Genomic DNA, 26,281 nt, shown 5'->3' with positions numbered 1-26,281 from the left:
GAATGGCTAAAATTCAGAAGACTGACAACAACAAATGCTGGTGAGGATATGGAGCAACAGGAACTCTGATTTATTGCCGGTGGGAATGCAAAAAGGTACAGTCACTTTGGAAGACAGTTTGGCATTTCCTTACAAAACTAAATATAGCCTTACCATGAGATCCAGCAATTTCGCTTCTTGGTATTTACCCAAAGAATTAAAAACTTATGTCCACACAAAAACCTGCATATGGATATTTATAATTACCAAAACTTAGAAGCAACCAAGATGTCTTTCAGTAAGTGAATGGATGCTATTTAGGGATAAAAAGAAAAGAGCTGTCAAGCCACAAAAAGCCATGGAAGCTCCAAGATTCTGATGTCTGTACTGAGTGGACAAAGAAACTATTCATCTGGAGAGGGAACACTGAGGAGAGTCAGATTAGATGTGTGTGAAGTTCACTTTAGACAGTGAGTTTGAAATGACTGTGAGACACCCCAGTGGAGCTGAGGCGGCAGTGGTTAGATACATAAGTCTAGGGTTGTGAGGATTAGTCTTGTCTAGAAGTAAACATTTGAGCATTCCCTTGGTATGAAGGGGGTAATTAAAACCAAGGCAGTGGGTAAGATTATCTGGATATATATTGTTACTTATTTATTTCAAAATCTTCCTTTGAATACAAGGATAGGTACCTTTAGACCAGACATCCAATGAAGCTGTCTTGAGGTTCTTCTTGTTTTTTTATAGTCTTCCAGGAAAGCTCACAATTGATTCAGCCTGACTTAAAATGTTTTTAAGAGTCGTGCTCTATGACACCAAGGTTTGGACTCTTAACCAGTTACTTATTTTAACTACTTAAGACAATCCAAAGTTCTTTCCTGAGAGAAATGTTGACTCTGTGTATAGATCCCATTCTACTGGCCAACACCTGTGCTGGTGTGTTGATCTTCTGACTGAGATAGACTTCAGATTCACGTACTCAAGTGTACACAACTGAAAGAGAACTGTGTCACTTCAAATCTGGGGTTTAAACCATGTGACTTTAACTCAATTCATAGCACAAACACTTGGCACCTTTAAAAAAAAACCTTTAATAAGGGAAAATTGGAGATCCAAGGAACATGTTTTAATTGAGGAAATATGTATCAACCAGCAATTAGAAATACCTCCATGAGTTTTCATTCATTGTCATGGCAATATTGATCATGTTCACTATTAGTAACTTTTTCATAGGTTAGTTAGAATAAGTTCTCATTTCCAATCTGTAACTTGGATTCACAGTGTTATAGAAAAATGCCTTAAATTCTAGTGTTGTTGTCTTAAACAATTGAGTAAAATAGAAGGAATGAGTATTTGTGTTGTATTTAGCTACTTTTTGTGTATTGTACTTACTAATGTTCCTTTAGTTCTTGTGGTAGTACTTTTGCATTTTATACCTATTATTCTAGGAACCCTCATGAGATGTTGGATTTTCAGAAGAGGAAAGGACATCTATTTTATCTCTGTATCAATGAACATCTTAACAGGGAAGAAGAATAAAAATTTGAAAACCTAGAGGAACTTATTTTCTCTTCCGCAGGGTCTATGTACAGAGATGAAATACAAATGGTTGTGGGGATGTGGATAGCACCATCCTTTCCTGAATTTGGAGCTGTCCCACACCTCTGCCTGTCATGTCAGCCAGGGGCTTCACTGTGAAAGCTCTGGACTAAGTATTAATGACAGTCAAAACCCAAACACCTTGCTTCCTTTTTCCTTCTGAATCATGATTGCCCTAGCATCCCTGGGCTAACTGAGTATCCAACAGCACCCTCACAATATAGCCAAGGTTTAAACCACACACACACACACACACCACACACACATACCACACACACACACACACACACGCACGCACGCACACGCACCAAAAGATACCTTTGGAAAAACAGTTAAAGATCATCTTTTTCCCTGTGTCTTTAAAAAATAATAAATCTGTTTTGTAGAAGAAAATTTATTTCTGGCCAGGTGCAGTGGTGCACACCTGTAATCTCAGCACTTTGGGAGGCCAAGGCGAGCAGATAACCTGAGGTCAGGAGTTTGAGACCAGCCTGGCCAACATGGCAAAACCCTGTATCTACTAAAAAAAAAAAAAAAAAAAAAAAATTAGCTGGGTGTGATGGCATGTGCCTGTACTCCCAGCTGCTGGGGGTGCTGAGGCAGGAGAATCACTTGAACCCAGGAGGTGGAGGTTGCAATGATCTGAGATTGCGCCACTGCACTCCATCCTACATGACAGAGTAAGACTCTGTCTCAAAAAAAAAAAAAGAAAATTTATTTCCATTGACTCTATACTTTTTGTTTATCTACTAGTACATGCCTGTTATTGCCCCTTTTTATTTTTATTTTTTTCTGACATCCAGGTAGCCCAGTGTGTCTCACCAAAGGGACCTCTTGCTTGTTCGAGAACATACTTTTTTGGAGCTACTCATGTTCCTTACTTGGGTAAGTCCCTATAAGTTGTCATCTCATCAGCTTATCTAATGAATAGTCTGTCCCATGAACTAGAAGTTGACATACAATTCACTACTTTGCTTGGAAGCTCAGGTTACCCAATTTGTGGGCCTCCAGCTCCCTCTCTGATTACTTCTGGATAGTTGATGTGTCTAACACGTTTCTCACAGAATGTGTTTCAAGAGGAAGATGATTGATGCAGCCTACATTAAGTCTAACCATGTGTATAACCCTTTGCTAGGTGTCACAGGGGAGGCCAAGATGAATAAGACCTAGTTTAAGAAAGCAGGAGGTAGGGACCAGGAATGGCGGCTCACGCCTGTAATCCCAGCACTTTGGGAGGCCCAGGCAGGCAGATCACTTAAGGTCAGGAGTTTGAGACCAGCCTGGCCAACATGGCGAAACCCCATCTCTACTAAAAATACAAAAATTAGCCAGGCGTGCTGGTGCACACCTGTAGTCCTAGCTACTCAGGAGGCTGAGGCACCATAATCGCTTGAACTTGGGAGGTGGAGGTTGCACTGAGCCAAGATTGAGCCACTGCACTCTAGCCTGGGCAACAGAGTGAGACTCTGTCTTAACAACAACAACAAAAAAGCAAGAGGTGGGGTCCGCAGTGGGAATTTGGATGACTCAGCCAGGTGCCCACTGGACTGTTCTTGTGAGGAAAGTGAGAAGAGGCCGTAATAAAAGGATACTTAGGAGCAGGAGCATGCTGTGGGGCCATCCGGAAAGGCTAGACTTGCTGGGGCTGCCCTGCTTACTGGGGTAACCAGAAGTTGCAGGTATCCAAAGACACATGGAAAAGAACCTATGGAATGAACGCAGGTCTCAGCATTGCTACACAGAGGAGGGTACATCAGGAACCGTATTTTATTCTGGATGATATTAAATAAGCCAGGAAACTCTGGAAAGAAGCATAACTTGGGTCAGGTAATTAAGGAGATAAAGCAAGAGGTAGAACTGAGCCTGTTTACTGATGTCTCGAAGTTTAAAAAATTAAAAATAAAAACAAAAACATTCCAGAACCTAAGATTCCACACATCTCTGGTATTTAGTGGTGTTGCTGAGTGGGTTGTAAAAGTGGAAAATGCGGGTGAAGGTTCAGGAGGCTATTGGGAATGGCCGGGTTCCACTGTTGTTGGTGTTTGTACTATATTTAACTTAAAAGAAAAAAGTAGTCTGGGCATGGTGGCTCACGCCTGTAATCCTAGCACTTTGGAGGCTGAGGTGGGTGGATCACTTGAGGTCAGGAGTTTGAGACCAGCCTGGCCAACATGGCAAAACCCCATCTCTACTGAAAAGACAAAAATTAGCGGGGCATGGTGGCGTGCACCTGTAATCCCAGCTACTCAGGAGGCTGAGGCAGGAGAATTGCCTGAACCTGGGAGGCGGAGGTTGCAGTGAGCCGAGATTACGCCACTGCACTCCAGCCTGGGCGACAAAGCTAAACTGTGTCTCAAAAAAAAAAAAAAAAAGTGTAGTTCTTGACAATGCCTTCCAGGTAAATTAAGCATTTCTAGCTTCCTTGTTAAGTGTTTGCATATCCTGTGCTCTTGTCACATTCTTAGTGGGCCTCTTTCACAGGTGGTGACAGCAAGCTGCCCAAGAAAACTGAACAAATGTAAGTCTTCATATTTTATTTTTTCTTTCTCAAAGTTGAGTTACTCAGTTGTGACTGTCCTGTGTACTTCCTTTTGAGATCAACAGTGATTAAGACATCTGCTTTTGCTGGGTGTGGTGGTGCACACTGTAATCCCAACATTTTCGGAAGCTGAGGTGGGAGGATCACTTGAGACCAGGAATTCAAGACCAGCCTGGGCAACATAAGCAGACCCTGTCTCTACAGAAAATAAAAAATTAGCCAGGCATAGTGGTGCACACCTGTGGTCCCAGCTACTCAGGAGGCTGAGGTGGGAGAATCACTTAAGCCTGGGAGGTCGAGATTTCACTGAGCTATATGATTGCACCACTGCACTCTTGGCAACAGAGGGAGACTGTGTAAAAAAAAAGAAGAAGAAGAAGACATCTGGTTTATGACATGAACATTACTGTGTTGTTTCCCAAGTTTCTCTCAGCTTGGAATTCAGGCCAGAGAACCTTGCCAGCTTTGCCATCTGCTCTTCTCTCTAGATTTCAGAGACTTCTTACCTGCACACCCATGCATTTATGATGTAACTCTCCTTGATATGTTTTCTATATAATGCATTTTTAAATTAAGGGCTTTTCTAAGAATAAACCATCCTGAAATCCATTGGGAGAATCATGTGAAACCCCAACTGGTCTGAAGAGTGTCTTTCTCTGGATTTGACACTTAAGCCTATGGAACATAGTGAGAGGGTGTGAACACTGGCTGTGCAACCTCAGAAAGGGTCTACCTAGTGTTGACTTCTCTTCTTTCACATACAGCAGGAAACCAAAGACAGAAAATAAACTCATTAGTGCTGACACTATTAAATTCCAAAAAGCATTCTCCTTCAGCAATATGGACATAATGGAATTTTATTATTACCTTATTAAATACTGCAGCTTAACTTGGTGGGGTCTAGATCAGCACTTCCCTGTGGCCAGCAGTGAGAGGCTACAAAGGATTATCTAAAGATCTCTTTAAAATATAGGTTCTCCAGGCCCAATCCCAGGATTACAATCAGAATTTCTAGGGCAGGGCCCACAAAGTTGTATTGGGAAAAATATAATAGAAGAAATATAATCATACTATAGAAAATATGGAATTAGAGAAACGAAATTAAGATCAGCTATAATTCCTCCTGTCTGGCACTACCCATTAGTATCTTAATTTATATATTTCTGGGACTGAGCGCAGTGGCTCACCTGAAATCCCAGGACTCTGGGGGGCCGAGGCAGGCAGATGGCTTGAGCCCAGGAATTCGAGACTAGCCTGGGAAACCCTGTGGAACTCTGTCTCTACAAAAATTAGCTGGACATGGTGGCACACACCTGTATTCCCAGCTACTTGGGAGGCTGAGGCAGGAGGATCATCTGAGCCTGGGGAGGTCAAGGCTGCAGTGAGCTGAGATCACACCACTACACTGCAGCCTGGGTGACAGAGTGAGTTCCTGTCTCAAAAATGTGTGTGTGTGTCCAGGTGCAGTGGCTCACACCTGTAATCCCAGCACTTTGAGAGGCCAAGGCGGGTGGATCACATGAGGTCAGGAGTTCAAGACCAGCCTGGCCAACATGGCAAAACCCCATCTCTACTAAAAATACAAAAATTAGCCAAGTGTGGTGGCACATGCCTGTAATCCCAGCTACTCAGGAGGCTGAAGCAGGAGAAGTGCTTGAACCTGGGATACAGAGGTTGCAGTGAGCCGAGATAGCGCCACTGCACTCTAGCCTGGGTGACAGAGCAAGACTCTATCTCAAAAAAAAAAAAAAAAAAGGAAAATGTGTGTGTGTGTATACGTGTGTGTGTATGTGTATGTATATGTATATATCTTTCTGGGCTTTTAAAAAAATTATTAAGCTGTAATCATAATGTGTATGCAGTTCTTTTGTGGGTTTCCTTTCCTTAGCAACAAGTCAACCATTTCCTCACGTTGGTGGGTGTAGTCTTACCTTGTGCCTGCTTGTACTTCTGTGCCAGCGCTGCTTAGCCACTGTCCTGAATCCTTATGCTAGACCCTTAAACATTTTGCCTAAACCAAATCCATTGATGCCCCATGTCAGGGACTGGTATTGAGTGGTAACTGGGTGCACATTGGGAGATTTGCCAAATCACAGATCCAGTAGAACATGTGGATTCAAGCGAAAGTGACAATGGAGGCCGGGTGCAGTGGCTTATGCCTCTAACCTATAATCCCAGCACTTTGGGAGGCCAAGGCAGATGGATAACAAGGTCAGGAGTTCGAAACCAACCTGGCCAAGATGGTGAAACCCCGCCTCTACTAAAAATACAAAAACTAGCAGGCGCGGTGGCAGGCGCCTGTAATCACAGCTACTCGGGAGGCTGAGGCAGGAAAATCGCTTGTACCCGGGAGGCAGAGGTTGCAGTGAGCTGAGGTCGCACCACTGTACTCTAGCCTGGGTGACAGAGCAAGACTCCATCTCAAAAAAAAAAAAAAAAACAGAGCCATGCAGGCTTTTTAATTTTATGGGTCAGCGGCCATGTGGCTTGTGTATTGATCTCCTATGTAAGGATCAGTATAGGAGAAGACCAAGCAAGGGGAAGGCCTGACCAGTGTTGGTACTGAGTGATGTTTGAATCAGCTGAGGAGGGGGATATCTTTGCATGTCTTTGGGTTTGGCATCTTTAAATGCACCCTTAGTGTCAAAGTGTAGAGGATTCTGGTCTCACCTGGAAGGGCCAAGCTCATTCACATCTCTCTGCCAGGCCCCTTCCAGGGTATACCCTCTGCCCTGCCCTTGCCTGGCCAGAAGTCTTCAGGATATGTTGATACTTGGAGCTGACATGTCATGTCCTGCATGTGGTGCAGGAGCCAAGGAGGAAATTGAAGGAGGTGGCAATGTAATGTGGCACAGTGGAAAAGCACCAGGCTGAGAGCAGATCTGAGTTTGGGTCAGCCATGAATTTTCTGTGACTTAATAGACAACATATTCCACTTCCAGAGGCCCTTATTGCTTCTTCTATAAGATGAGAGGATTAGACCAAATCATTTCTGTGTTTTTTCCCACTTCCAAACTCCTATCACCTTCCTTTACCTGATTCCTTTACAAGATTCTTATGGGCTTAAAAATAGACACATTTTTAGGTGAGACCTTGTCAGTTCCTTGCCAGGTGCCTCTCCTGGCTTTTCAGGGACCCTTGGATGAGCCCCTTCTCTTCGTAAGTGTCCTAAGAAGAGCCTGCACCTCCTTCCTCCAAGGCAGTGGTTCTCAACCAAGGGCAATTCTATTGTACCTCCCTCCCCCATCTTTCCCCACTCCCAGGAACATTTGGCAGGGTCTGGAGAAATTTTTGATTATCACAACTGGAATGCTACCAACATCTAGTGGGTAGGGATGCTGGTTAGCAGCCAGGGGTGCTGCCGAACATCCTACAATGCACAGGACAAACCCCCACAGCAAAGAATTATCCAGTCCTAAATGCCAAGGTGGAAAAACCACCTTAGGTGGTTCCCTGAAATGAACCAGACTGGTTTTTCTAGGGACCTTCGTGGCAGTCCATTCTGGCAGAGAAAAACCCAGCCCTTCCTCAGTCTGGTCATCTCTCTTCTCCCGCTGAGGTCTCCTACCCGGAGGTTCCAGTAATAGACCAGCCTTCAGCAGGTCTAGTGAAAAGACGATATGAAACTACAGTATGATTGGTCCCTGGGAAAGCAGCAAGTGGGTATGAGAACACTGAAGGAATTCCTGCTCTGTAGGTAGCTGTTCCTGCACGTAGAGGAGTCAAGGAGTCTACACAGTTTTATTCTGTTTGGTTACAAACAGGGAGGGGCAGTCTCTTGAGCAGAATTCAGAGGAGCCGACTTTCCTTAAGGTGATTTAACAAAAGCAAAGTATAAGTCAAACCAGGGATATGACTTTTTTTTTTTTTTGAGACAGGGTCCCACTCTGTCACCCAGGCTGGAGTACAGTGACACAGTCTTGGCTTACTGCAACCTCTTCTGCCTCCCAGGCTCAAGTGATCCTCCAGCCTCAGCCTCCTAAATAGCTGAGAATACAGGCACACACCACCATTTCTGGATAATTTTATTTTTATTTATTTTTATTTTTTGTCGAGATGGGGTTAAGTCATGTTGCCCAGGCTGGTCTCAAATTCCTGGGCTCAAGCGATCTGCCCATCTCAGCCTCCCAAAGTGCTGGGATTACAAGCCTGAGCCACTATGCCTGGCCCAGGCATGTGACTTTTAAAAGGTTTAGAAATCAGTGGGTTATATTTTTGCCTTTTTTCATTCTGTTTAAAAATCAGTTTCTTAGGGGCTGTCGTTTATGTGCATGCATCTTTTGACAAAAACCTCAAGATGCTGTAATGTTAACCATTATTTTTTGTTTTTAAAGTAGGCTATTGTCCCAGATATATGCTGCTGTTATTGAGGCTGTTTTGGCTGGCATTGCATGTTATGCTAAAACTTCCAGTCTAACAAAGGTAATTTAAATACCATGTTTCCCTTTCTGTAATTATTATTTTAATGTAAAACATTCTATCCATGTGTTTCTTCTTTGGACATCTTGTAGTACTCACTTTTGTGCGAGCTTGGGCCTCTTTGACACCAGGCAGAGAGAAGCCCTGAGAGCACTGAGCTTCTGCTGCCTGTGACTGTGCTGCTGTTGTCTTATGGATGACAACTAATTGGTGCTTCTTTGTAGACATCTGGTTGTGTTAAGGAAAAATCATTCTGTAGCACATTGTTTTGTTGAATAGCTTAAACAAAAGTCTTTTAAAAGCTAAAAAAAAAACCAAAAAGACAACTTTAGATTATTCTACTGTGAAATCTAATAAAGTTCGGTAAGTTTGATTTCCTATAACTCAGTGTTTTAAAAAAATAGCTAAAGATTAGAAAATCTGACTTGCTTTTCCTAGACAAGCACATGTGTTCCCGTTCTCTGACCATTTTCTTCCTTGCTGTTTTGCGGTTAACCTGCCCTGCTGAGTTGGATTCCTATATCTGACCCAGTAAGGAGATGAGAAGAGTCAGCTTGATGCCTCCCAAATGCCAATAGGACCTTTTCTGAAGGAAGCCATTTGACATTGGAAAGGTTGTGTATGATGTAGATATCAGAGAGACTGTAGCTGTAGTCACCAGCTCCTTGCCATCTCCCCTCCTCACTGAACTTGTATCCCTGGTACTGACTCCGGATTTCTCAGCCCTTTAGCCACTACATGCAGAAGGCTTATCCAAAGCAGTGGGGGTGTCCTTCAATATCAGTTCTCACATCTTTGTTTTTTAACTGATCTTTTGTAACTCTTGCTATTTGGATATTCTTAGCATCTGGCTAAAACTTTGAGGGCAGAGGTTCCTTCCCAAGAGCCAAGGAAGAGGGGAGGAGAAAGCACTTTTACAGACCTCACATTCCACTGCTGTCATCACAGCTGGTCACTTCTCTGGATCCAGCACGTCAGGTTCCAGTGCACACCTGCCTGAATGCAGTTTTGTCCTGTAAACCTAGCCTGGAGAAAGCAGGCCCTTCTTTCCCTTAACATGATACTTTCACTTTAATCTATTCATGCCTACCAAGTAGTCACACAGATGGGAAGGACACACTGTAGGGCATGGTGTGATCCTGGACAAGTGTTAGGAGGGCCCTTCCATCAGTGATATGTGTACTTTTTCCTGCTGTGAAAGCTAATTGTCGCTGTCTTGTTATTATTTTACAGGCCAAGGAGGTAGCAGAGCAAACTCTGGGATCTGGGTTAGATTCCTTTGAGTTGATTCCGTTTAAGGCAGCCCTGCGGTAAGCAATGGCTGATATTTTTTATAAGGAATTTTTTTTCTTTGTTTTGGAAGATTCTTTTTTCCCTTATAATTTAGATTTCATCTCCCCTTTGAGAAATGTTTCAGTAAAATAATGGGATGTGTGAAGGAGAATCATTCATGATTCAGCCTTCACTTAGAAGCCAAAGAGCCAAAGATGCAGGAACTGTTTGAGAAAGTCACACACATGTTGTGAGGTTAGAATGCAGGGCAGATTAACACCAGCATCACAGGAGATTTGACAAGCCTGGATTCCAAGGCTAGAAAGGCAAAGCTGGGTACCTGAATGGTGAGGTTTCTAGGGGCAGGGGGCCCTGGGCACAGGAAGATAGTCATTGCTTAGAAGAAACTTGCACTGGGCCTCATCTGTCTCTTGAATGACAGAAACCCTGAGCCTGGTCGTGTCCTGGGGTCTGCATCATCTGGAATCTGGTGATTTTTCCATCACATCTCCCAGCATGTCACGGTGGTTGTTATCCATAGCTAAATCTTCATGAACCCAGTCCACTTAACCACTGTTTCACGTGAGGACCGTTATGTGCACTTTTATACAAAGGATACAAAAGACACCAATACTGGGGAATTTATTTAAGAATACTTCTAGGATGTGTCTTGTGATGCCTCAGGTCTATGTCCCACATTTTCTTAAATCTATAGTCCTGTGTAATAAGAGAGAGTATTTGAAAGATTAGTCAATTAATTGGTCTAACAAAAAGAATTCTATTTCTGCAGCCCCAGGAGTGGAAGAAAGAGCCAGAACTCTGTGGTGCAGGGCTTTAGACTTGCTTCAGGTCTTCTTTCCCCTGGGTCTTCTGGATCTTGCTGCCCTGGCCATGAAAGGGAAAGGATAAAGGAAGTTTGTTCCCTTAAGACCTTGTGCTGCCCTGTGCTATCTGTTTCTGGCCAACCTGAATTTGAGAACGCTTCTTCAGTTTGCATCTGTGTGACCTTGGGCAAGATAGGAACTGTCTGTATCTGCTCCTTCAGCTACCCACGTTGTAAAGCAGTTGGGCACATAGATGTTAGCTGCTGTCACAGTGGGATATTCTCTCTTACCATCAATAAGGCTGGCATAGTCATTCTACTTCTCCTTTACTTGGGCCCTTGCCTAGGCCACTCAGCCTCCCCAGAGCAGGCCCCCTCTCAGTCCCAAGGCCTCCTAGGCCTAGGTGTCTGCCCTAGCTGGAGAAAGGCACAAGGAGAAAACACCAGTCAATGGGAGAAGAGTCCCCCAGGCCAGTCTTCCACCTAGAGCCCCTCCCCTTTCTCACCACAAAGATTGCTTCACTGAGGGCGGGGCGCAGTGGCTCACGCCTGTAATCTTAGCACTTTGGGAGGCCAAGACAGGCGATCACTTGAGGTCAGGAGTTCAAGACCATCCTGACCAACATGGCAAAACCCCGCCTTCATTAAAAATGCAAAAATCAGCCAGGCATGATGGTACACACCTGTAGTCCCAGCTATTGGGGAGGCTGAAGCAGGAGAATCGCTTGAACCCAGGAGGTGGAGGTTGCAGTGAGTCGAGATCGCGCCACTGCACTCCAGCCTGGGTGACAGAATGAGACTCTGTCTCAAAAAAAAAAAAAAAAAAAAAAAGATTACTTCACTGAGGACCCTCAAACTGCTTCAGGTTAGCAGATCTCTTTCTCCCAAGAGGGGAAGGAGTGGGAGCCATGAATGCAGACAGTAATTAGTGTGTAGCTATCTAGTATATGTTAATGCAAGAGATTACACTTACACAAGTTAGAGTAAGCTGAAAGGGTTTTCTAGTTATTTCTCAACTCTGAAGGCCTCACCCATGGCTCCACAGCATTTGACTATGAGTTGCAGAGACGTGGCCTCTGCTTGCGCTCAGAGCAGGGATGGAGGGTCATTCTCAGTCTGCAGTGAGCAGCAGTCCTCTCATGTCATTTTCTCCTGTTGTGGTCCAAGAGTCAAGACAGTCCTTAGGACTTGCACAGAGGCAGGGCTGTGATTAGAGTCAGATTCTGGCCTCATACCTGCTGGTGGTGTGGGACCCTGGGGAAAGTATCCAAAATAGGGTAAATCTGTGTAAAGCAAGGATGACACACACCTCCCTGTGTGGCCTTGAGAATCCCAAGCAGGTACCCTGCACAGGTATCTAAGGAGCAGGAGCAGACTGATTTTTCTTTTGTTTTGTTTCTGGTCTACAGCTCCAAGATGACTTTTCATATACATGCTGTGAATAATCAGGGAAGGTGAGTATATGATTGTGGTACATCCTTACATGGAGCAAGTTTTAGGAAGATAAAGAGAGGGGAGGCTGCTGACATGAGTGGTTTTCTCATGCTTCCACACCTAGCAGTGACATCACTCCAGGGTTGGGCTTGGGCTGGCTGTGCTCAGCTGAGCCCCTGTACCCTGAGTGCTTCCCACTGCAGAGCTGAGGGGCAGAGGTGGGGATGGACATACTCACCTTAGTGGCCCACATACCAATTCTACAGACATGCAACCCAGTGTTTTGAAAGGCCCTAAGAGCAATCCGAATCTATGACTTGTCATTGCCAAGTTGAAAAAAGCAAATACTGTAAATTTAAGTACACTTAAAAACTCTTTAACATAGTCTTCCATCTCTTTCCCCTCCTAGAATTGTACCGCTGGACAGTGAAGATAGCTTATCCTTTGTGAAGACGGTAAGCAGAGCTATCATGGGTCAGCTGGCTGGGAATGGCCTGTAGAGGGACATCTGTAAGTTGGGAGGTGGGAGTGGGTGGGGGTCTTGGGCAGCCCACCCCACCTGAAGAAGCTGATCTTCTCTCAGTCCTATCCCAGCCGTAGCAGGGGTGAGCCTGTGCTTACTGAAGGTACCCAGGTAGCTGTGCTAGGCCCACCCACATCTATTCTCCCTTGCCTAGGCTTCCCCAGTGTCCAGAGTCTTAACTGAGGTGTTGGGAGGCACCTCTTTCTGGGTTATGAAGCCTTCCTACAGGTAGCTGAGATTGCTCTTGTCAAAATGTGAATCCAGGACAAGCCTGCCTTGACTAACAGACTAAGTTTTTCAGTGGCATCTTTGAGTTCCAAGACTTGCATTGATGTCCTTAACAGGAACCTAGAGTTGAGACCAGTCTTGACAGCGTAGTGAGACCCCGTGTCTAAAAAAAAATTTTTTTTTAATTAGCCAGGTGTGGTGGCATGCACCTGTAGCCCGACCTCCTCAGGAGGCTGAGGCAGGAGGATCACTTGAGTCCAGGAGTTTGAGACTGCAGTGAACTGTGATTGCACCACTGCACTCCAGCCTGGATGACAGAGTGAGATTTAGTCTCAGAAAACAAACAAACAAAAACAGGGAACCTGAGAAAATTAACTACAGTCCTGTACCACAAAAGGACATCTTGGTCAACAGTGGACTGCAGATACAACAGTGGTCCCATAATATCATAATACTGTATTTTTACCCACCATTTCTATGTGTAGATATGCCTAAATTCACAAATATTACCATCGTGTTATAATTGCCTACAGTATTCAGTATAGTAACAGGCTGTACAGGTTTGTAGCCTAGGAGCAATAGACTATACCAGCTAGCCTAGGTGTATAGTAGGCTACACCATCTAGGTTTAAGTACACTCTACAATGTTCACACAGTGATGAAATCAGCTAATGACGCATTTCTCAGAATGTATCCCTGTCATTAAGTGATACATGACTATAATTATTTAAATGGCCAATAATCAACAGGGACCTGGGTCTGCCATGAAGTAGAGTAGTCAGAGCAACGTTTTCCAACCTGTGTGCTGGGGGGATGGTTTGGAGATGCACTGAGATAATGGTCCCTGGGGTGGGATGGCATGGCGAAGGGGAGCCAGAGTTTCTAGGCCAGTTGTTCTCAGCCACAAGCTGAGTCCTCCCTTTACGCCAGAACATCCTGATGTGAAGAAGATTGGCAAATGGTACATGAGAGGGTAGTACATATCTAGCCAAGATTCTGTTTGTGGTGTGTGTTATATCTTGAGTCTGTTCTGTGACCACTGCCTGAGCCTTAGTTTGAAAAAGCTTTGGTCCCAGGGAACTGGGTGAGCAGCACCCAGTGGATAATTTGGTACAAGCGCATCCCCATCACCATCACCTGTGGAAAAGTAACTCAAAAGTTCCTGTCAGTAGTGTTAACCTATCTACAGAGAATAGCACGACAAGGGTAATTTTTTTAAGGTTGTAATTTATGTTTTTATAATGTTCCTGGTCCCCATCTGTCAACATTTTGTGTGGATGTTCTTTTAGAACTAGTTTAGACTTTTTTGTGATATCATTAAAACATTGGGAAATACTTTCTGATATTTAGGTGATAATACTTTATCTCCTTGTTAGACTTTAAATCCCTGACTTCTCTCCTTGGACTCTTGCGCGGTGCTTTGGAAGATGCTTTGCATAGTAGCAGGTGATTAGGAATCCAGTAAAATCATAGTCTTGCGTCAAGTATGTACAGCTAATGAGATAGGAAATAAGAGGCAGGAAGTTGATGCTTTTTGTCTACATTCTGTCCTCTTATCCAGAGATGAAGTTCTATATCCTCCCCAAAGCCTTCCCTGTTGATTTCTCCCTACAAGTATTCCTATAGTCCTTGCAGTTGCAGTTTGTACTACACAAATTAAGAAATAATTATATCCTAATGTGTCATATGATGACCTTCATATAAGAATGCCCTTGTTTCTCCAGCTATACATTATAGATTTCCTGAAGACAGGCACCATGCTGTATTTTTTCTTTCCCCGTGCCACGTGGTGGGAAGTACATAACAAGTGTCCAACAAATGCTACATGTTATCTTTTTAATATCCTCTCTTCCCTTCCTCAATACCAGTGGCCAAATATGAACATGAAGGATCAGGAACCCCCAGGATCTGTCCACCTGATTGGTCTGGGAACCAAAGACATAGGATTGCCATTGTCACTTAAGAGGGACCATGTAGCTCAGGAGGGTTCTGTGTCTTCAGATGCTCGAAATCCTTTGAGACAGCTTTAGATAAACCTTCCAGTTGTCAAACCTGAAAAGAAAGTTAATTCAAATATAGGCGCCTACTTGTCTCTTTTGTATATCCTATTATCCTAATAATATGGAAAATTAAGGGCTTTGGCCTTAACTGTGGTTTTTTTCCTTTCAACCTTGTGGCCTCTTTAAGTTTTTATTTGAAAATTCAGCAATCCGTTCAAGAGCCTCAGATCTTTTGTCTCTGTCCTAAGGGGTGGGACAGGCGTCCCAGGCTAGGACGACAATATGTGAAAGTGGACTTAGGAGATCTGCACCAGCACCCACCGCTCACTACTATTCAGGGTAGGAGGGGACAGGTCCTTGTGCTACTTATCCCATGTCCCTCATCAGATCTTCCTGGTCATCACAGACTCTAGCTCTAGCTAACATCATTTTCTCTTTCTTCTGCTGGCTTCTTCCCAGAATTGTTTCATTTTCACTAGTTTTTACCTGATAAATTAGGGCTTTCTTACCAGACATTTGGGAGCTCTCTGAGTTGTTCTAATTTTGTTTCCAGGCTACTGAAGCCTCAGCTTTTATTTGTCTTGGCCATAAAAGCTTGATAGCTTTCTTGCTTTTTTTTTTTTTTTTTTTTTTTTTTTTTGAGACGGGGTCTCGGTCCGTTGCCCAGGCTGGAGTGCAGTGGCATGATCATAGATCACTGCAGCCTCAACCTCCTGGGCTCAAACAAGCCTCCTGCCTTAGCCTCCTGAATAACAGAGACCACAGGCAGACGCCACCATGCCTGGCTATTTTTTTTTCTTTTTTTTTTTTTTTTTTTTTGAGACAGAGTCTTGCTCTGTTGCCCAGACTGGAGTTCAGTGGCGCGATCTCAGCTCACTGCAGCCTCCACCTCCCAGGTTCAAGCAATTCTCCTGCCTCAGCCTCCCAAGTAGCTGGGATTACAGGCACACGCCACCATGCCTGGCTAATTTTTTTTTGTATTTTTAGTAGAGATGGGGTTTCACCATGTTGCCCAGGCTAGTCTCAAACTCCTGGGCTCAAGTGATCCACCCGCCTCAACCTCCCAAAGTGTTGGGATTATGGGCATGAGTCATTATGCCTAGCCTAATTTTTTCTTTAGTAGAGTGGGGATCTCACTGTGTTGTTCAGGGTGGTCTCAAACTCCTGGGTTCCTTGACCTCCCAAATTACTGGGATTACAGGCATGAGCCACTGTGCCTAGTCAGCATAAAGCAATTTGAGGGAATATATGGAAACATAAGGATACTTTCCTTATAGCCCAAGTGTGTCTCTGATCAGGGAGCAATTTCAGGAAGCCTGGGTGATCCTAAAGTCACCTCCCAGTTCAAAGATGTATTTAGGATAACTCCAGTTTTCCCTAGAAACTCTTCAGTACTCTTTTGCCATGTTCCTTTAGGCAGTATTTGTGGTCTCATTCTTATGGACTTCTCTCTGAAAGTTTTGGGCTGGTAACTGATCTAACTGGTTTCTCATTTGATGCAGGCTTGTATGGCTGTCTATGACATTCCTGACTTACTGGGAGGCAATGGTTGCTTAGGATCAGTGGTTTTCTCTGAATCATTTTTGACTTCTCAGATCTTAGTTAAAGAAAAGGGTAAGTATATGTGATCTTTAGAAAGCAAACCTTAAGCCTTTTTTTTTTTTTTTTGGCAAAATAAACTATAAACTAAGGCAAAAGGCCAACAATAAACTGGTAAAAATATTAGAACTGATGATCACAGCACTGCACTCCAGCCTCAGTGACACAGTGAGACCCCGTCTCAAAAAAAAAAAAGAGAAACATTAATGATGAACAAAGGGTGTATAACCTAATTTATGAAGAACTCTTACAAAATTAACAAGAAAAGATAAGCTACCCAATAGTAAAATGAGCAAAAAAAATGAACAGGCACTTCACAGACGTGGAAAACAAAAAAGAGAGGAGGACTATTTATAAATTAAGATATGTAATCTCACTAGTAGTCAAGAAGAAGCAACTTGAAGGCTGGGCGTGGTGGTTCATGCCTGTAATCCCAGCACTTTGGGAGCCCAAGGTGGGCGAATCACTTGAGGTCAGGAGTTTGAGACCAGCCTGGCCAACATGGTGAAACCCCATCTCTACTAAAAATACAAAAATTAGCCGGGCATGGTGGTGGGTGCCTGTAATCCCAACTACTCGGGAAGCTGAGGCAGGAGAATCACTTGAACCTAGGAGGCGGAGGTTGCATTGAGCTGAGGTCGCACCACTGCACTCCAGCCTGGGTGACAGAGTGAGACTCTGTCCCAAAAAAAAGCAATTTGAAACAGTAATTAGATATTATTTTTTTACCTGTTAGGTTGGCAAAATATTCTAAAGATTTATTATATTCTAAGGAATGAAAATATTCTAAAGAATGGTAGAATGAGCCTGATAATTCTCTTTGATCTTTAATATGTATACCTATACTACCTTGATAAAAATTAAAAAGTAGTGGTAAAATGGACTAATTCCCAAAAGTTTTGTTTCTTGGTTTTGGGGTTTTTTTTTTTTTTGAGACAAGGTCTTGCTCTGTCACCCAGGCTGGAGTGTGGTGGCATAATCTCGGCTCACTGCAACCTCCACCTCCTGGGCTCAAGCGATTTTCCCACCTCAGCCTCCCAAGTAGCAGGGACCACAGACGCGCCACCACACCTGGCTAATTTTTCATATTTTTTGTAGAGACGGGGTTTTGCCATGTTGCCTGCAATCCCAACACTTTGGGAGGCTGGGGCTGGCAGATCACCTGAGGTCAGGAATTTGAGACCAGCCTAGCTAACATGACAAAATTCCGTCTCTACTAAAAATACAAAAATTAGCCCGGCATGGTGGCACGCATCTGTAATCCCAGCTATTCGGGAGGATGAGTCAGGAGAGTTGCTAGAACTTGCTAGGCAGAGGTTGCAGTGAGCCGAGATGGCGCCACTGCACTCCAGCCTGGGTGACAGAACAAGATTCTGTCTCAAAAAAAAAAAAAAAAAAAAAAAAAAGAACCCTAGCTCCTGAGAAGGGCATTTAGGGTCTGGGGCCTGCAAGGCAGGCTGAGCTGGTAGGGAATTAACTGGCATGTGTGTGGTCTTCCTGCAGATGGCACTGTTACCACAGAAACCAGCTCCGTAGTCCTGACTGCTGCTGTACCCAGATTCTGCTCCTGGCTGGTTAGTGTCATTCATCAGGTGGAAGTGGACCTACGTGTGGAGAAATCAGGGTGAACATTTGAGGAAGAGCCTCTTTGTTGGGCCCCTGGTGGGATGTCAGGTCCTGAACTAGCTGTTGTTCAGGAATGGAATTTTTGATCCCAGCCCTTTCTCTTTATACAAATGAACATAGTTCCGTTAACTCTCATAATCTTAGAAAAGTTTCAAAAGAAAGGAACAAAGTTACGTGGGTCACTGTTAAATTAGGAAAGGAAGAAATTAAGAGCCTCATTTTACAAATGAGGAAACTGAGCTTAGGAGTTGAACGGCCCAGCCAAGGTCACACAAATCATGAGAAGTGGATCCCGTGACTTGCTTCCCCGGTAGAGTGGTTGCTACGGAGTTTTTACTGCAACATCTCTCTGCTAGTAGAAAAGTCCCATCTTCCACAGTGGGAGGGACTTGGTCTGAAACTGGGGCCTTGGAATGTAAAAGGTGTGACAGCAATTAGTCTGCTAATGGGCTGAGTCCCTTCTTGAGAGTGCTCACATTCTGCTTCTACAGTTCCCACACAGACAGGGAAGACCGAGAGTTATCCTCTAACCTAAACGTGTTTAAATCTGAAAATATTTTAATACATTATCTTTGCTTCATCCCTAAAAACAGTTGTTTTTTTCTGAAGTGAAATACAGGTGGAGACTAACACATCCCCTCTGCTTGTCATAAGCTCATTAGCTGGACCTCAGGTCCTAGTGAGAGAGCCCACCAAGGCCTTGGGCTCTGAGCCCAGGTGACCAGCAGACATCTCAGGTGTGTCAGGGCCTGAGAGCACTGGACATGGACATGGTGGAAGGACTGCCCAGCCAGTGTCCTGGAAATATTTGAACACAGTGGGGAGACCTAGCAGGGTTTTCCCTTGAAGTAGTTGACTGAAAATCTGCATTCCTTTTGGACACAGGTGGAAGATAATGAAGTAAAATTGTCTGAGAAAACCCAGCAAGCAGTGAGGGTAAGCAGCCTTCTTATTCTCAGTGTGAACATCATGTCAAAAAATAATGTAAGCAATTCATAAAGGTATTAAAATGCTTCATCTCACTTCTAATCTAAAAGGTTTGCACTATGTTGTCTTCACTTCCTATCTGCATTCCTCCCCTTCCCAGCAGAGCTTTAGAAATAACCATTTATGGGGGATACAATTAGAGGGATTCTTTATTCCATCAGGGCCTTTTGGTGTTCTTTTAAAAATCTCCCCATAATATTAAAAGCAGATCCCAGATTGGCCTAGACATGTAGAGCTGAGACATCAGGCTTTAGGCCAAGGAGAAGCTGCCTCCGTTTTCACAAAGGAAATAAATCCACTGGAACATGAACAAGCGTTGCGGGCTTTGATGCCTGGAGTCAGAGAGAATCTTAATGTTCTTTTTCTCAGCACAAATCAAGGATGCCAGTAACTGCCAAAGAGCCAGACAATGCCAAAGGCCATGGAATACATTGGGCATATCTGAGCCTGACTCAGCTTTTGTAGACGGACATAATTGGGCAGGACTTTTGATTCTGTGAATATTTATGCTATAAATCACCTATTCTTTTTTGGATTTTTGTTTTTGTTGTTGTTTTTAAAGGGGGATGAGTCTTTCCTGGGCACTTATCTAACAGGAGGAGAAGGAGCATATCTTTATTCCAGCAATCTACAGTCCTGGCCTGAGGAAGGTAAGGAGCTATGACTTTAATGTTTTTGGCCATGTCTGGGTCCCTCATTTGCAGATGGCAGCATGGGTGTTGTAATTAATAATACATCTTCTATTTGAACACAATTGTGGTACAGAAATGTTTTCCTACAGCTTTTCTCTCTTGACCCACCCACTTTGTAGATGAGGAAATTTATGCTAGGAAGGGCTGATCACAGAACTGTACCTGGTCCTTTTGTTGCTGCCTGAGGTTAGTTAGCTCTCTCAATGGGCTAGGGCAGCAGCATTTCCAGAAATAGAATTTGTGGACCTAAACAGAACCTGGATTCATTTCTCTTGCTGTGTAACAAATGACCACAAATTTAGTAGCTTAAAACAACACCCTCTTCTTATCTCACAGTTCTCCAGGTCAGAAGTTCAGGCAGGCTTGGCTGGACCCAGATCTCTTGAGGTCAAAATCAAGGCATCAGCCAGGCTAGGCTCTTATCTAGAGCCTCTGGGGAAGAATCTTCTCCCAATCTCAGCAAGGATGTTGTTTCCTTTCGCTTGTAGGAATGAGGTCCCCATTTTGTTGGTGGCTGTCAGACAGGGATCCTCTCAGCTCCTCCTCCCAGAAGTCCTTGCCCTTGTGACCCCCTCCATCTCAGCTATAAAGAACCTTCTTGTATTGAATCTCTCACACACTTTGAGTCTCTCTAATTCCTCTTCGGCTATCAGCATCTCAAGTTTTTGCCTATCCCAGCCCACCCTCTGCCCCCCATAATTCATGTCCCTTGTTACCTCCTCCCAAGGGTCTCATCCCATTATGGCTACAGTTCGAAGTCCTAAATCTCATGGGCTTAAATATCTAAAATCTCATGATCAAGCTCATCTAAGTCCCATGTAAATGAGGCTTGGGAGTGTAATCTATCTACAGCTCCTGAACATAGTTCTCTCCATGTCTGTGGACCTACGAAACTAAAGAGACAAGTCATCTGCCTGCAGCCCTCCCAACATGCAAGGTGGGACTGGCATAGACTTCAGGTTCACAAAGAGGAAAAACAGAAGGTAAAAAGGAGTCACCAGCCCATGGCAGCTTTGAAATTCAGCTGGACAGACTTCAGTTCCTTGATAAGGTTTCAAGGCCTGGGAATAATTCTGGCTCTCAGCTCTGCCTCGGTGCTCTTGGTTCTACCCTGTTTGCTCTTGGTTTGCTCTGGGCTCATGGCTCCACCCTCTGGGCTTATAGCTACACCGCTGTCATCCTTCCTTTTTCAGTGAAAGGTAGTACTTTGTTTGTAGCTGAGCAGTTTTAACAGCCTGCCTCTTGCCAGTAGAATTTTGAGGGTCCAACAGTCTCCTTCAATTTTATACGTTATCTGTCCCTTTCAATCCAAACTGGCAGTGTTTCTGCTCATATAAAATCCTCAAAAACCTTGTTGGTCTTGCATGGATTTTACAGGAATTTACTGCAAGTTCCTCTTTGGCTTCCTCAAAATAACATTTTCTTATGACTCCTGTTCTTTCCCTGTTGAATATAGCCTTTATGTGAGGGAGGAGTTCTGACTTACTCTACAAATTCCTCAACCTCTACTAAGCAAATCCCCTTTCTGGATGATTTGTTCTTCTTGTTGAAAATACTCTATCCGGTGGCAAATTCCTCTCCCTGTTCTCAGATCACTGGTTCAGCTTCTGCCCCTTCATTCACACAGAAGACAAAGCACAAGGAGTTCTGGTTTTCTATCCACATACTGCTGGAGTGGTAATGGCATTTGTTAACACATCTGTCCCTGCACTTCTGCCTCTCCAGATCCTGGTGCAGAGAACCCAGGAGTTAAGAACATTTGCTGAAGGCAGGGAGTATGTGGTAATACTACCAGCCTTGAGGCAAGATTGCATAGTGTTTTGAAAGCAGATTGTAGGCACAACACAGAGGTGGTTTGTGCTGTGTCATCCTTCAGCCAATTATAATATTTAGCCGGGATATTTGCCAAAATTAGTTTGCACCTTCTTAGCAGAGGGCCTTGTTAGAAAAATAGTCTTGCATTGTATTGAGTTATCCAGCAAGATTCAGTGTATCCTAAGGTCTCTGTGCAAGATAAAGGGCACAGCCAGGGATTTCTGGAGGCTTATTAGTCATAGTCTTTTGATAACTTAAATTTTAAACTTTCTTTGTTGCTGAGGGGAATCTAGTTTGAATTAGGAGATGGTTTTCTGAGGCAGGGAAATTGAATAGAAGCAGAGAATTTAAACAGGAGTCTCCCCTTCCTGTGGATAAGCATTTTACCACTTTGGGATTCAGATCAGGAGCTGATGTAGGTTTTGTGGGGCTTGAAGTTTGTACCATTTGTGGACTCTCTTGAGGAAAATACTACAAAATGATTAGGGCTCTTCTTAGAGCCTTAGAAGGGGACTTGGGCAGGTAAGGGGTCCTGAAGTTCAAGTGTCTTTAGTGTCTTTGTCTTTATAAATCTGCCTTTACTTGGGACTGTGATGAGTTTGAAATTTATCTGTTCCCATCCCCTGAAGGTACTTATCTTCAGCTCCTCAGGATGCATTATCTTTATTGATCTTCATATCCTGAGTCCCATAGAAGGTGAAAACTCGCCTAATGTTGTGCAAGTTGTTATTTTTTCCATACTTTTTTTTTTTTTTAAAGCCCCCTCACCCTGACTGAGATGTAGTACAAGTTAATGGCAGCATCTAGAGGGTAGTCCAGGTCTGGAGGATAGTACAGGTCTTCTGATTTTTCACCCAGCAATTACTTACAGATGAAAAGAATAGTACTTCCTGGCAGGGTGTGGTGGCTCACGCCTGTAATCCCAGAACTTTGGGAGGCCAAGGCGGGCGAATCACCTGAAGTCGGGAGTTCGAGACCAGCCTGACCAACATGGAGAAACCCCGTCTCTACTAAAACTACAAAATTAGCCAGGCGTGGTGACGCATGCCTGTAATCCCAGCTACTCGGGAGGCTGAGGCAGGAGAATCGCTTGAACCTGGGAGGCAGAGGTTGTGGTGGGCCAAGATTGTGCCATTGCACTCCAGCCTGGGCAACAAGAATGATCTCTGTCTCAAAAAAAAAAAGAAAAAAAAGAAAAAGAAAAAAGAGAATAGTGCTTCCTTTACCTTGAAGTTTTTTTCAGCTCTAGAACTGTTTCTCTTCACCAGTTAGTGGTGTCTGCTATCACAAGATGTCTTGCTTTTCAACTTCCCATTCATTCGTGTCCTTCATGTGCCCTTCTCTTCCCCGCCCTGCTGTCTGTGGCCAGGCAGGCTGCCCAGTACCTAATCCTCAGGAACCTGCTTTAGAGTTTTACCACACATGCCTATATCCCTAGACAATATCTTATTTTGAACTTAATACAAATAGAATCATAATGTAGACCTGCTTTTTTTGCTCAGTATTCCTAGGATTCATCCAGTTTGTTGTATGTAAGCCATATAGCTTACTCATTTTCATGGCCCTATAGTATTCCTTTGTATGAACATGCAGTATCATTTTGACTCTTTGTGGACATGTGAGTTATAGTTTTTGTGCTAGGTGCAGTGGCTTCTGCCTGTAATCCCAGCTTCTCAGGAGGCTGAAGTGGGAGGATCACTTGAAGCTAGGAGTTCAAGACCAGCCTGGGCAACAGAGTGAGACTCTTGTTTCTACAAAAGAATTTTTTAAATTAGCCAGCATCTGTAATCCCAGCACTTTGGGAGGCTGAGGCAGGAGGATTGCTTGAGCCCAACAGTTCAAGACCAGTGAGACCCCATCTCTACCCAAAAAAAAAAAAAATTAGCCAGGCATGGTGGCATATTCCTGTAGTCCCATCTACTTGGAAGGCTGAGACTGGAGGGTGGCTTGAGCCCAGGAGTTCAAGGCTGCAGTAAGCTATGATCTCACCACTGTACTCCAGCCTGGTTGACAGAGCAAGACCCTAACTCTAAAAAATAAATAAGTAAATATAGGCTTTTTTTGGTATTGCAGACTGTACTGTTATGAGCATTCTTCTGCATGTCTCTTGGTCCACATGGGCAAATGTTTCTGTAGAGTTGGAATGAAGAGTAAAAATTTGGAATTTTAGTATGAGCCCACATATGGCTTTTTTCGATGAGGCCAGACTGTTTTACAAATTGATTGTCCCGAATTATACTTCTAGCAGCAGCATACAGGTATTTGAGTTTTTCCATATTCTGGCCAACACTTGCTGTTTTGCCAGTTTTGCCACTGTGGTGAGTGTGCAGTGCTGTTATTATTAGGATTTTAATTTACATTTCTCTTATTATTAGTGAACCGTCTTTATTTATTGGCCAAGCTATTATACTTCCCTTCTGTTAAATGCTTGTTCTTGTTTTTTGCTCATGTTTCTTTTAGATTGCCTTTTTCTTGTTTATTTTAGGAATTTTTTTTTTTTTTTCTTGAGACTAAGTCTCACTCTGTTGTCCAGGCTGGAGTGCAATGGCGCAATCTCAGCTCACTGCAGCCTCTACCTCCCAGGTTCAAGCAATTCTCATGCCTCAGCCTCCCGAGTAGCTGGGACTACAGGCGTGCACCATCAGGCCCAGCTAATTTTTGTATTTTTAATAGAGACGGGGTTTCGCCATGTTGGCCAAGCTGGTCTTGAACTCCTGACCTCAGGTCATCTGCCCACCTCGGCCTCTCAAAGTGCTGGGATTACAGGCGTGACCCACTGCGCCTGGCCTATCTTAGGAATTCTTTCTTTCTTTCTTTCTTTTTCTTTCTCTTTCCTTCTTTCTTTCTTTCCTTTTCTTTTTTCTTTTCTTTCTTTCCTTTCTTTCTCTTTCTTTCTCTCTCTCTCTCTCTCTCTCTGTTTCTCTCTCTTTCTCTCGATCATTAGTTTGTTTGTTCATCTTTCTTTTCTTTCTTGATGGAGTTTCACTCTTGTTGCCTGGGCTGGAGTGCAATGGCACGATCTTGGCTCACCGCAACCTCTGCCTCCCAGGTTTAAGCAATTCCCCTGCCTCAGCCTCCCAAGTAGCTGGGATTACAGACATGCACCACCATGCCCGGCTAATTTTGTGTTTTTAGTAGAGGTAGGGTTTCTCTATGTCGGTCAGGCTGGTCTCAATCTCCCGACTTCAGGTGATCCGCCTGCCACAGCCTCCCAAAGTTCTGGGATTACACGTGAGCCACCGCACCCAGCCAGGAATTCTTTATAGATTTTGGATACTAATTCTTTGTCAATTCAGTATATTGCAAATATTTTCTTTCACCTGGTGGCTTGTCTTTTTATTTTATTTCTGATGCTTTTTCATGAATAAAAGTTCTTAGTTTTAATGTAATCAGGATAATTAATCATTTCCTATGTGATTCATATATTTTAGATCTATTGAGACTTTTCTGTTGAATTATAAAAATATAATTTTTCAAAGAAGCCACCTGGATTGCTCTGTGAAAGTGATATGAGATAGAAGTCTAAGTTCATTTTTTAAATGTAGGTAGCCACCTGTCTCAGCAAAGTTATTGAAAAATCATTGTTTTCCCACTGATCGGCAGTGCCAGCTTTGTTATAAATCAAGTCTCTTTATGTGTGCATCTATTAATAGGCTCTCTGTTCTGTTCCATTGGGAAAGAAAATACCACATTGTCTTATTTTAGATAGATAACATATTTCTATATGGTGACTTAGTCTGCTTGGGATGCCATAACAAAATACCACAGAGTGAGTGGATTAACAGTAGGAATTTATTTCTCACAGTCTGGAGGCTGAGAAAATTATAACACTATACTAAAAGGCATTAAAAATGACATAAACACACATCCCATTCATGGACTGGAAAACTCAGGTTTACTTACTTGACATGGTAAAAATGACAATTCTCTCCAAAGTGATCTTTAAATTTAACATAATTTCAGGAAAAAAAAAAAACCAACAAGTTTTTTGAAAATCCTGAAAAGCCAACATAAAAATGTCAATAACTTTGAGCAAAGTGCTAAGAACAGCCAAGATACTCCTGAAGAAGAAAAACAAGGTGGGAACTTGCCTTATCACATTAGAGACTGAATGTTTGTGTCCTCTCCAAAATTCCAGTGTTGAAGCCTTAACCCCAAAAGTGATGTTATCTGGAGATGGGGCTTTTGGAAGGAAATAGGGGTTAGATGAGGTCATGAATGTGGGACAAGGTCTGTTGGGATGTGGTGCCCTTATAAGAGCTACCAGAGAGCTTAGCCCCTACCATGTATGCATGGAGGAGGAGTCACGTGGGCATGTGGCACCACACCTGGCTAATTTTTTTTTTTTTAGTACAGATGGAGTTTCACCATGTTGGCTAGGCTGGTCTCAAACTCCAGGCCTCACGTGAAGCTCCCACCTCAGCCTCCCAAAGTGCTGGGATTATAGGCGTGAGCCACTGTACCTGGCTGGAGGGAGCCACCGCACCTGGCTGGAGGGACACTTTAAAAATGAAGGTTTTGGTCTGGCACAGTGGCTCACACCTGTAATCCCAGCACTTTGGAAGGCCGAGGCGGGCAGGTCACCTGAGGTCAGGAGTTCGAGACTAGCCTGGCCAACGTGGTGAAACCCCATCTCTACTAAAAATACAAAAATTAGCTGGACCGTGGTGGCGCATGCCTGTAATCCCAGCTACTTGGGAGGCTGAGGCACAAGAATCGCTTGAACCTGGGAGGCGGAGATTGCAG

General features: G+C 43.7%; 1 protein-coding gene across 6 annotated transcripts in view; it reads left to right on the top strand.

Annotated features, from left to right (window-relative positions):
• The window catches only part of DNAAF9 (dynein axonemal assembly factor 9), a 160,381-nt gene that overhangs the window by 72,972 nt on the left and 61,128 nt on the right, over positions 1-26,281 (top strand). For 4 of the 6 annotated variants that reach the window (XR_010154295.1, XM_016937355.4, XM_063803213.1 and 1 more), the window contains 10 exons: positions 2,382-2,463; positions 4,060-4,096; positions 8,452-8,539; positions 9,770-9,846; positions 12,041-12,085; positions 12,475-12,520; positions 16,319-16,430; positions 17,919-17,989; positions 18,927-18,977; positions 19,591-19,678. Coding sequence is in view for 5 of the 6 variants with exons in the window: in XM_016937355.4 (XP_016792844.2) it covers positions 2,382-2,463; positions 4,060-4,096; positions 8,452-8,539; positions 9,770-9,846; positions 12,041-12,085; positions 12,475-12,520; positions 16,319-16,430; positions 17,919-17,989; positions 18,927-18,977; positions 19,591-19,678 (697 nt within the window). In the remaining variant the exon portion in view is untranslated. The remainder of the gene's footprint in view (positions 1-2,381; positions 2,464-4,059; positions 4,097-8,451; positions 8,540-9,769; positions 9,847-12,040; positions 12,086-12,474; positions 12,521-16,318; positions 16,431-17,918; positions 17,990-18,926; positions 18,978-19,590; positions 19,679-26,281) is intronic. The other 2 variants (XM_016937356.4, XM_054674568.2) reach the window with 1 other exon arrangement.

Source organism: Pan troglodytes, chromosome 21, assembly GCF_028858775.2.
Source record: "Pan troglodytes isolate AG18354 chromosome 21, NHGRI_mPanTro3-v2.0_pri, whole genome shotgun sequence".
Taxonomy (NCBI): Eukaryota; Metazoa; Chordata; class Mammalia; order Primates; family Hominidae; genus Pan; species Pan troglodytes.
This window is presented reverse-complemented; position numbering and strand designations above follow the sequence as displayed.